The sequence below is a fragment of the Diabrotica virgifera genome, chromosome 4 (assembly GCF_917563875.1).
Source record: "Diabrotica virgifera virgifera chromosome 4, PGI_DIABVI_V3a".
Classification (NCBI taxonomy): Eukaryota; Metazoa; Arthropoda; class Insecta; order Coleoptera; family Chrysomelidae; genus Diabrotica; species Diabrotica virgifera.
Genome location: NC_065446.1, coordinates 172198271 through 172210718, shown reverse-complemented (window position 1 = coordinate 172210718; position 12448 = coordinate 172198271). Strand labels below are relative to the sequence as shown.

The following is a 12448-nucleotide window of genomic DNA, read 5'->3' as shown; positions in this document are numbered from 1 at the left end:
CAATATTTCTAAAACTTTTTTGTCTCTTAATATTCTTAGCATTTTTTCGATAAGCCAGTTTTTATCGAGATGTGGCTTCTTTTTTAATATATTTACACAAAAATTTTATGGTGGTTTTGTTCCTTTAAATTCCCCAAATGTTTGTGTACGTTCCAATTAAAGTATTATTGCGGTACCATTAGTTAAACACAGTGTTTTTAAAACTTTTTTGTCTCTTAGTATTTTTTCAATATTGCACCTTTTATCGAGATGTGGCTTCTGGTTTAATATGGTTCAAAATACATATACCTAAAAATATAAATTATAAATAAATTTTCATATCATTACCAGGTCTATATAATCGTTCTTAACCATATACAAATATGTGGTGGATTTGACAAATATTCAAAATATCTCGATAAAAACTGTCTTTTCGAAAAAGTACTAGGCAAAAGTAGCAAAAAAAGTTTTAAAAACATTGTGTGTAACTAATATGTATTACTACAATAATAATTTAATAGGAACATACACAAAAATTTAGGGGGGTTTAAGGGAACAAAACCCCCATAAAATTTTTATGGGGCTCACAAATTTTACTATAATTTTTTTTTAAATGTTCCTGCCATCAGAATGCCACATGTCCATTTTTAATAAAAAATCTCTAATAGTTTTGTATATATTGCAAAAAATTTATTTTTATTTTGTAAATTCAAAGGGCCGTAACTTTTTTTATGTGCACCTTTGTACTAAGGTAAGTTAGGTTCAATCAACCTATTTTTGACTCCAGAATCTGTGGTATAATTTACGACCAATCTTTTCAGGACACCCTGTATAAGGACGCGAATTTTTAGAAGTAGTTTAATTATAAGTTAGAATTCGTAAAGCAAACTTGTATAAATAAATAAAGTCGTATATAAATACGAACCGCTTGTTTCATTGTAATTGTAAGTTGTTACAGTAAACTTGTTAGAAGTGGTGTAGGTGTGAGGAATTTTTTTAAATTAAATTTAATTAAGTTCAAATATAAACAAAAGTAACTCTAAAAGACTTTTGAACTTTATTCGTCGGAAATAATCGGAGTGCGTTAATTGTTCTATATTCGGAAAGTCTTTTAAAAGAACATTTAAAAAGTACGTGTGTGCCGACCATGTTGCTAATAGAACTTTCCGTGAATTATTACGGAAATGTTTAAGCAAAAAAAAGACCATTTGCGGGGATACCTAATAAACATCTATTGTATTTACGCGATAGCCATAAAACAGGGTGAAACAAAATTTAGAAAATAGCAAAGTTTTTAAAAATATAATTTTATACAAGCCAGCCGACCAGTTCTCTCCGAACAAGTTAAATACAGGGGAACCTCGATAAGTCGGATTAATCGATACCGCGACCGGGTTAGCCGGTGAATATGGTAAAAATTAATAAAATATGGTAGGGTAACTGACCCAGTAATGGACACTCTTAAGCAAATTTTAAGTTTAATAATGTTTTACTGAGGCACAGCTTCATATAATATATTTGACACTAATGAATTTAAAAGCTTATTTTATGTACTTTCTGGATATTATGAGGATTTTTGAAAATAAGGACAACAAATTTTAGAAAATCTCTTATTTAAAAAAAGGTAGCACATGAGCTAGTAATGGTCACAAAACATGGGTAATGGACATATTATGGACTTAGTAATGGACACCATTATATTTTGCCATTTCAGGCACACTAAAATGACCCCTATTGTTCTTTACTTCAGGTTCTTTTATATTACAAACTATGTCTTCAATAAAGTAATATAATACGTCTTCTTTAACTGGCCATTTCCAGGAATTTATGCCAGCACTAACCATAGTTCGGATATCTGCCCCGAATTCATCATGTTTCAGAACTATTCCTACAAGCAAGAAATAAAAACAGGTAAGTTATAAGGTATTTTACAGTTATTTTTCATTTACCTGGATAATGTGTATCCATGTACTTGACAATAACATGTTGATTTGTCTTTAGTATGATGTTTTCATTTTCACTAAGATCAAGATCTTCGTCGAGATAAGTAACGTCCATATCTGAATTAGAGCTGCTTTCTTCGTTGACTGTATTTGTTTTTTGTTGTTTTCTTTTTGTTATTTTCGGACCATTCTTCTTCTTTACTTCATTCTCGTAAAATTCTCGATATTTCGCACTTGAAACTACTGCAGGAAATATTTTTCTTTTGTGTTTTGGTGTTTTTAAAGTTCCATCAGGCGTTTGAGGAAATACTAAACATTTTTTAAATGGAGTTGGAATTTTAAACCCTTCTGATTCTTTTTCTTCATAGTAGCGAATGTTTTTTTGGGGAGGTGTTTCCCATTGACGTCTCGATGGTCCAGCGACTGGTGATGTAATACCTATATTTTTGGGGTGTATTTCTTTCTGTTGAGGATTTTCATATTCCAATTTTTGGGGAGGTGTTTCCCATTGACGTCTCGATGGTCCAGCGACTGGTGACGTAATACTTATATTTTTGGGGTGTATTTCTTTCTGTTGAGGATTTTCATTTTCATAATCCATTTTAATTTCGGCCCAGACACTATAAAGCTTTGAATAAGATATGTCTCCAGACCAGGTTTCTCTTTTTGAATATGTTTGTATAAATTCTGTAAGGTATTTTTTTTCAATTTTATTTTCTAGTACATCTAAGGCATTTTTAGGTGTTTCTTTATCAGAAATCTGTGCAGCAACTATTCTGTTTGGTATGCATTTTGTGTAATCAACATTATTTTTATTAAAGGGATACAACCCACTTCTTCTAAATCCATTTTTAATTGTTTCCTCAGAAGCATATTTACTAAAAACAGATTCTAAAATAGTACCAAAAGTAGAACGTGTCACATCTTTTGGAAAGTTTTGAAATTTCCAGTTTCTCACTTCTGCTGACCAACCAGCTTTAAGAGGTTTAAAAACAGATACGTCAGCTGGTTGCATAATATGGGTAGTGTTGGGAAAAAGTGATACCAAAATAATTCCATTATCATCGCATAGCTGGCTAACATGTTTTGTTGAATGTGATCGATGCCCATCGACGAATAAAATTACTGGCCTTTGGATATTGTTGGATTTTAAATATGGCAGGAAATGGTTCGAAATGTATTCATAAAATACTTGGGATGTCATCCACCCTGAATCAGATCTACCAAGACCCCAATTTTCTGGCACTGATTTAGCTATAGCTTCTGGGATTCTCTTGTAAGGAAAGATCAACATTGGAGGAACATGCTTGCCATCTGCTGAAAAAGTGGCCATTACGGTTATCTGCTCTTTTTCCGATGATACCCTAATATAAAAATCTTCTTTGTAGCCTACAGGGCCTAGAACTTTTTCACTCTTCAGACATAGGCAAAATCCTGCCTCATCTGCATTGAATACCCGAGTTGGATCTAATAATATTTCATCATATCTATCTTCCTCTAAAAAAAGTTGAATTTCATCAAACCATGCTTCAATTCGGTCTTGTGTTACTGCTGCCCGAGCTTTGCTGACAGCTTCAGGATATCTCTCTTTAATTTTAGGGTGACGTTTTAAAAATCCTTGAAACCAAGAACGCCCGCAGGAGTTTTATTTAATAAATATTTAGTTTCTCGGCCAGTTTCCTCAAGAAATTTTTTCACTGATAACATAAGGTTTTGTCTATGAATAGGAAAACCCTTGCGAGCCATTGCTAGTACCCAGTTTTCAAAAACATTTTCTTCTGCTTCAGAAAGCTCTGTTGCTGGACCCATTTTCCGAGGAGTAGTAGCAGGCGAGTATAATTTACGGATCAGTGTGGTTCGAGGAACATTAAACTGACGTGCTGCAGCTTTTCTACTAATTCCATTTTGTGTTACAGCTTCAATAGCTTTTTTCAAGTCGTCTTCGCTATATGAAAAAAACTGGCGAGTGCCAATTTTTTTAGTTTTCGGCATTTGCTGAAAATTATTGCACAAATTATTAAACTGTGAAACATAGTAGCTGGTAAGTAGTAAATTTGAGGTGTGTCCATTACTAAAAACTGACTGTTTATAAATGGACACCCCCGGTGTCCAAAACTAGCCCTCTCGGTTTATTGTGTATTAGTAATGGTCACCCCCCTAAATTTCAAACTAGATAATTAAAAATATCTAATTTGACGAAAATTACAGTTAATATCATCAATAACAATTAAAACTAAGCCTGTTCCATTTGCAAAAAAATATTAAAACTTAAATTAATGAAGTAAATTGTAAAAAACGGTACCTTAAATAAACACTTTACATCAGCTGACTCACACAAACTTCATTTGATTTTTAATCTGACTTTTGACAGATGAGTGAAGTTAGCTATTTAGGCCCGGTTGTACAATCGAGGTTCAACTCCGGCTCAGCGCCATTACCGAGTTCAGGGCAAGAAGTGCGTTGTACATACAAAGTTTAAGCTTGAGCTCGGTTTAAGCCCGGGTTCAGCTGAGCGGTCGATGTTCGGCGGTTTAACGCTGGTTCAAGCATTTTTAACCTCACATTTTTGTCATTTGTCAACGGAAATCATAATATTTACACCTTAAAAATGAACCTCATTGAAAATTTAACTAATAATGAAGATTTTCTGGAAATGGTAAATATTCTAGAAGGAAGGAGAACACAGAAACAGTGTAGGTCTAGAGAAAATCATTTTGAAAATGGAAGGATAATGCATTATGCATTGTTGCAAAGATTTTGGATATCTGTTCACTGTTCACTATTTGTATGAAACTAGTATTGCTCATAGAATAAAAAATCGAACAGATAGGTAAGAACGAGAACGAAAACAAGTGGCAAATTTGTTATTGACATTTCAAGAACCAAGCTGTATCTTCTAAGAACATTGTTTTTATTGCCTTAAATTAAGGTTTTGTGCAGTGAAGTGGGCCCATATCACTGGTTTTAAGCAACAGGCTCCTTTTTGCAACTTGTGAATGATTTTGAAGCAAATGTAGAAAACGATTTTGTTAATTTATTAAATTAGATGTACATAATTTATTAATAAATCTTAAATTAATTATATTTGTACCATGCTTATGTAGGTACATATTATCACTTTATTTAATAATAATTACAAACTAATTTACCTTCTAAAATTATTTAAATTACCTAACTACTTCCCTAGAATAAGGCAAATATTAACATTTTTGAGTGAATTTGAAATCATAGCTGTAAACAGTTAAATATTTATGAGAAGAGAATGTGAAGATTGAATTAGTATCTTCTTTGGTGATAGTGGTTACGGAGTCAAGAAAACCTGATAACACCCTTACGCAATCCTTCATCACAAGCTGAAATTTTATTTAATGAGGCACAATGAGAATGCAGAATGCATAGACACAGTTGAATGGGTCTACCGAATAACAATTGTTAAGTGCCATGTGATTCGTTTTTAAGAAATCGAACAAAAACTGTTAAAATTGGAATATTGGTAAATTTACACATTTAAGGGTTAGTTATTAATACAGTTTGTAAATAACTGTACTGTATTACTAATCCTTTTTAATGGCATGGACTATATGTCAATCAGCCAGTCAAAGCATGACGAATATATTAAGAAGAATATAGGTACATTTAAAGACCGTAAAGTCCATAAAATATCAATGACGAAGAAAAGTTAGTTCAGTTGAGATGTAATTTAAGTACTGAAATTAAACAGATGGTACTAAGCTGAAGTAATTAATTACTAATCCTTAAAATGTATAAATTTACCATTATTATAATTTTAACAGTTTTTGTTCGATTTCTTAAAAACGAATCACATGGCACTTTTATTCGGAAGGCCCATTCAATTGTAATTGGAACATCAATGATACACAATATTGCAATGCTTTTTAATAACCCTTTGCCCATACTACATAAAGAAGAAGAAGTAGCAATAACATTAGCCAAAATGTAGTAAATCTAACTGTCTATAGTCTAGAGAATCATGAGAAGTACAATTTGTCAAACGTAGGAGGAGGTTGAAAATCTTATGCATGAATACTTTGTTAATTTAGAAATTTAAACTAATACATACAACAACTATTAGATATTTATAAAAATTTCTTACTATCTGCTACAATCAATGGCTTTGATAAACTTCTTTAAAATTTTGGGGGTTATTTGTTTCATTCTATTTTGTACAATTCTGCTTTATTATTTGGCCAAAGATACCAATATTTCTTTTTGAGAGGTGAAATTGGAAGGCTTTTTTGCGTCCAGTGTAGAAAAAAACACTTATATAAAAACAGTTTTTTACAAAAAGAAAATAAACACATTGCAATATCCTAATACTTATAATACCTATTCAAATGGTCTGTTCACAAATTTAACGTAGGAAATTGATTAAACTGATAAACTAAACGATAGAAAATACCGATTAAACTAATAACAGTAATAAAAGAATTATATTGACAAAAACCAAATAATAATACATAAATGGCGGGAAAATTTATGTCGAGAATTGACGGGAATTGCTTTGAATACGCATGCCTTACGTTGCCAACCTTACCAAAATTTGTATGAACCTCGGCTTAACTGAACTCGGCATTGAACAACCCGAATGAAGTTAAACCGACGCTCAAAATTGAACCCGGTTCAACTAAGCCATAGCTTAAGCCGCCAATGTACAATCGGGCCTTAATCATTGAAAATATGATGGCCAATACTGCAGAGAACATTTAGCTAGCCCGATGTGGGGGTTACATAAGACATTTTCCTTATTTTCTGGTAATTTATCAAATTAGTGTCCATTACTGGTACAGTGTCCATTACTGGGTCAGTTACCCTATATTTACAGATAAACTACAGTTGTTATATACACTATTGTTCATTTCTTGGTAAAAAACCCAATTTCGGTTGTGTCAATTTCTTGTACGATGTCGCAATCTCTAAGTGGGCGGGGCCGGGCATGCGCAGTAAAAAAGTGCGACAGAGTGAGGTCTTTAGAACGCGAGTTAGATGTCAGTGGGTCCAAGAAAGTCCTGCAAACCCGACTCAAGGAGGTCCTCAGGAAGAGTGGAGATGACCCAGAGACGTTTCACTTCAAGTCAGCGGAAGAAGCAATCTTATCGAAATTTGAAACAATTTCTAAAAAAAAAATGGTCGATGAAACTTCTAGAAAATTTAACGAGACTTCTCAAGTAAATAAAGAGGTTTGTAGACAGAACAACGAGAAATTTGAAGAAGTTTCTGGAACATTCGATAAGATACAGAGAAGTGTAGACGACAATAAAGAAATGCTACAAGAGAAGATCAAACAATTAGAGACTATGGTAACCAATACGAAAGTTCTACCATCAGTTAATGCAGCAGTTTTAGCCGTAGAAGAGAAGTTCAAAGAATTAAAGGACATGATAACCAATTCGAAAGTGCAGCCACCGGTTAATGCAGTAGCTTTGAATCCTGTAGTGAAAGAAGAACCACCGAGAGATGAAACGTCGCATCATATGAGATTCAAATTGCCACCATTTGATGGAACGTCTTCTTGGTTTTATGGTATGGATGGATTTTACACAAATTATCTTATATTAATACTTAGTTTGACTTTGACAGTTCTAGGTATGCTTTATTCATAGGTGCGTTAGCAAGAACGTAAATTGATAAAAATAAATCTAAAATCAAATAGGAATGTACGTGTGTCAAAGAGAGAAAAAAGATATTCTAATGCGGTACTCCTTAAATATCATTCTGAGGGATTAAGGCAGATGCTTACTCTTATCGTTTCCTATTATTATTGATAATAAAGTAGGTATAATTTGGTTAGTTGTATCGCCGCTAATCGGCTTCAGCTAGTGTTGAATAGACTGTATTCAATAGCCACTAGACTAATATTATTTATGAATGCCAGTTTTATAGACTTCAAAATGCGATTTCGATAAACTAAATTATTGAAATTTCAGGACGCATCTATTCATGTAAATTTTATTTCATTTGTGTGACATTATATTTTTCATAACATGTGTGCGGTGGCCTTTGAATATAGTTTGATAAGGGAACAATCGTCATAGGTACTTAATTAACTATTTGGCAAAATTGACAAAAATATGGGTTAACTTATTAAAAAAAATAATTTAAAACATTACGTTTCTTTATATTTACTTTATTGATTTATTGATTAGGATTTATAGTTAGACTTTTTGCTGTGTACTTTCGATTGCAAATTAATACTAGGAGCTATACTTTCGCAGAGCAATAAAAATACGTGGGTATCCTCTTACAACTTTTAATAAACTCCCGTTGCCAAGCATCGCGCTATTAGGCAATGTTTTTAAGTTAAGCTAGGGTCTGAACATACCGCCGGCCTTGAAAGATTATAATAAATCTTTTAAACGTATATCAATAAGAAATGATTACAAATAATATTAAGATACATACATAAATTAAAGTTCAATTGCTGAAAAAAGAGGAAAGTAAAATATTAAATTAACTGTCATTTACAAGCCCACATAACAATTTCATGTTCTTAGTAGATTCATAGAACATACTTTTCAGAAAAAGTATATACTGAGAATATGCGTAATTACCATTGCGAATGTGCAGAGAAGATACTAAGTATATACTACATTACAGTACTTAAACGTTCTATGTATATACTTAGAATGTACTACCGCACTTCTTTTTAGTATATACCAAGAACATACTTTTTAGAAGGTTCTAAGGAGGTGCTATAAACCTTCTATTTATATACTTAGAATGTACTATCGTACATATTTTTAGTATATGGGAAGAATATTCCAAGGAAGTGCTAGGTATATACCTTCTAGTTATATACTTAGAATGTACTATCGCACATATTTTTAGTATATAAAAAGTACAGGGGAAAAACAAGGAATGTCACATTTTATACATATTGAGATAAACGCACCAATAAAGGTTTAATTCTTGTGATATCTAAAAACTACTTAGGAGATTCTTAGCATCATTCTAGCAATTATTAGTATATAAGCTTAATATAATATTAATCTATATATTAACTTGTTAATTTAATAATGCACCAAAAAACTGCTAACAATCCTTATTTTTGTCCAGTGGCGTGCGGACAATCCTGGTCCTTCGCCTGGATAGAAATTTATAAAAAATTTATATCGACTGATATTTCTGGTTATTGTTCTGAATCGATAGTCTAGTCGATAGTACTCAGTTTTTGCTACCACATGGCGAGAAAAGTCAAAATTCATGAAAAAGTGACATTCCTTGTTTTTCCCCTGTACTCTTCATATGGGAAGAATATTCCAAGGAAGTGCTATATACCTTCTAGTTATATAGTTAGAATGTACTATCGCACATATTTTTTGTATATGGGAAGAATATTCCAAGGAAGTGCTATATTCTGCCTTCTAGTTATATACTTAGAACCCTAACAACACAAAACATTCCAGGAATGTACTATCAAAGTTCTATTAATGTTTGAATGTAATGGACATTCAAGGAACATTCGGTGAATATCTGATTAAGTTATTCGTGGAATGTTACCACAAGACATTCTATGAACATACTACCAATGTCCTATATTTTAAGAGAGGTCATTTACTATTCAATTTGCATTCATTTTCAAATTTGCTGCGCGTGTATATGTATTTAGGCAATCCAAACCACGTGACTTCTGGTTCTGGTTGGCATGGCATACAGGTTACATAGGTTATGTTTGTAATATCACTTCATTTCATCATTTCACTGTTTATCGTCATATTTTGGATTCATTTAGATTTCGTTTGCTGTATTTTGTGAACTTTATAAACTTTACCACACTGCAAAGTGATTATTTAAGGAAATTATTATTGGAGACACCAGATGTTTGGAGAAAGGTAGGGCAAACAATTTTTATCAATGTTCATTTTTCTCTGATATTTATCAATATTGATGAATTTTGTAAGCAATAACATTATTTCTTTTATTGTTTTAGATATTTATTGAAGCTGAAAATAATTGGGGATTTAGATCCATATGCAATTCAGTCAGAATTGGATTTTACCATAAAGTGCATTCCACCAAATTACTATTATAGATATTATAGATGAAAGCATACAAAAGCCTTCAGGCACATAAATATTTTACAGCTGGATTTGTTTTTAAAGTTGGAGTAAAGTTGGAAGTCACAAGCAACAACTTCGTAAGTACCTACAAGAATATTGAGGAAATCCAGCTCCTGGATACTACTGGGCAAACTAGAAGATTGAAGAGGACAAAGCCTTTTGAACTAGTTTGAGTGATAGTGAAAAGCAGAGCATAATGCTTGTGTGCATGTGTATGTTAGAATAGTGCGGTTAGAAAAGCAGAGCATAGTGCTTGTGTGCCTGTTAGATTAGATAAGAGACGCTATGGGTAAGCTCTTCATTTTAAGGAACAGTAGTAATTTAGGTTAAATTAAAATTGCTCATTGGTCAGAGTTATGACCAGATTGTAATTCTAATGAACAATTCAATACAATGAATCGTCATCGTAGTGATGATTATGGAAAAAAATATATGACAAGATTTTGTGCAATAAAAATGTTTATATTTATCAAGGATGTATTATTTGGTATGGCTACATATACAGTCGGAAAAATGAAAGAATACCCATGAATGAACTTATAAAACACGCTGTATTTTCCTGTCACCGTGTCACAAAGAAAATTGTCCAGCGCAAGTAACAATAATTATTACATGTACTTGTGCTGACCAGTTTTTTGTGTCACACAGTGACAGGAAAATACAGCATGTTTTATATGTTCGTTCATGGGTATTCTTTCATTTTTCCTACTGTACTTCTGGTATATCGTCGGTGATGTGACAATACCTCCTATCTGCTTTTTCATGAATTTTGTAGGAGATGAAAAACTTGTTTGGGCCACCTCGTGTTTTCATATATTTTTTGATTTGTTTTGTAGTAAATTCAACTATCTATTTACTACAAAACAAGTCAAAACTTACGTATGAAAACAGGAGGTGACCGTAAAAAATGTTTTTCGTCTCCTGCAAAACTCATGAAAAAACATATAGGAGGTATTGTCACATCACTGACGATATATTTCAGAGAATGTCTAAAAAATATACTTTGAATGTCCTAAGAACATTCATGGAATGTTTTAACAAGACATTCAGTCTAAACAATATACTGTGAATGTTCAAAGAACATTCGTAGACATTCATGGAATGTTCCAACAAGACATTCAAGGAATGTTTAAAATGCTGACACAGTACTTTCCTGGGACTTTCCAGGGATGTTCGTGTGCTTTTCGGGACATTCCAGGAATGTTTTCAATGTCTTGTGTGTACCTTCTAGGAACATTCCTGGAATGTTTTGTGTTATTAGGGAATGTACTATCGCACATATTTTTAGTATATGGGAAGAATATTCCAAGGATGTGCTATATATTTCTCAGAAGTATGTTTTCAACATCACCCAATAATCTCATCCTAGGTTCTACTAAATATATTATATTTACATATTCTAATTGCATATGAGAATGTAGTTATTACATTCTACAATATTACGTAAAAAGTAAGTATAAAATATAGGTACCTTTGTATAATAAATATTATATGGGTAAGTAGGTATATAAAATATAAGTAATATATTTAGTTATTATGTGCACATCAAAATAAAAATGCTGCTTATATATTATATAATAGCCAAATATATATAATATGTATGTAAATTACTAAATTTATAGGAGTATGTATCTATTTATAGGTATACATACTTTTACTTACTAGGTATTTAGGAAATATTGAAGTACCAATATGAATTTATTATCTTCAAGCTGCCGGCAAACAAAATAAAAAAGTTATTTATGTATTTTCTTAAAAATGTTTTAATCCTTGTAGCTAGAAATACTTCGTCTTCGCTTCGTCCTAACAGCGTAGACACAAATGCCTAACTAACTGTACTGGAAACTATTTTCATATTTTGCCCTTGTTATTTGTTACCTACCCCCTTCCGCTGTGCAGGTATGCAATGCAAAATGCAAGGGTCAGAATGACAATGAATGGCCGTTTCCGGATTCCCGTTTCACGTTGTTTGGTTGTGGACCTTTACCTGAATGTAATGTAGTTAAAAATAAAATTATACCTAAAAATACTCATGGTATATTATATTCATTTCAGTTGAAAACGAAACGAGAATTTCTCATTTTTCTTCAATAGAATTAAGTTTTAAACTTTTTTACCATACAATGGACCGCGATAGTCGTGACGTCAAAACGTCAAAAATAGATTTCCAAACACGGTGTGTCTAGGTACACGTTAAAATGTACGCAAATAAAAAAGTTAAACTTCATCAAGCTAGTGACTATTTAGCGTGGGCAGTGACTGTATATTTTGATACACGCTATTTTGATATGTCTAGTGTTTGTTTGGAAGAAAAATATTTGTTGTGACGTTTAATTCTACCTAACTTTTTTATTTGCGTACACGTTAGCGTATACCTAGAAACAACGTGTTTGGAAACTTTTTGACGTTTTGACGTCACACTATCACGGTCCATTAAAACGGTTTAAA

General features: G+C 32.2%; 1 protein-coding gene and 1 long non-coding RNA gene across 2 annotated transcripts; both read right to left on the bottom strand.

The window, feature by feature from the left end:
* Positions 1 to 1575: 1575 nt before the first annotated feature.
* On the bottom strand, positions 1576 to 3552 carry LOC126883237 (uncharacterized). Its single transcript, XM_050648533.1, has 2 exons — positions 1929 to 3552; positions 1576 to 1867 (listed from the first exon to the last, which is right to left on the bottom strand). Exons 1-2 carry the CDS (start codon positions 3253 to 3255, stop codon positions 1659 to 1661), a joined length of 1536 nt encoding a protein of 511 aa, XP_050504490.1. The 5' UTR covers positions 3256 to 3552; the 3' UTR covers positions 1576 to 1658.
* Positions 3553 to 4672: 1120 nt separating this feature from the next.
* On the bottom strand, positions 4673 to 6615 carry LOC126883243 (uncharacterized). Its single transcript, XR_007697586.1, has 2 exons — positions 6270 to 6615; positions 4673 to 5275 (listed from the first exon to the last, which is right to left on the bottom strand). It is a non-coding gene; the product is annotated as an uncharacterized LOC126883243 (long non-coding RNA).
* Positions 6616 to 12448: the final 5833 nt, after the last annotated feature.

What these genes read in the sequence shown, in the direction of transcription:
- LOC126883237 (XM_050648533.1), bottom strand. Translation starts at nt 3,255, where the DNA reads ATGGCCACTTTTTCAGCAGATGGCAAGCATGTTCCTCCAATGTTGATC. An exon ending in CATGGATACACATTATCCAG is followed by an intron (nt 1,868 to 1,928) that starts GTAAATGAAAAA and finishes TCTTGCTTGTAG; the next exon opens with GAATAGTTCTGAAACATGAT.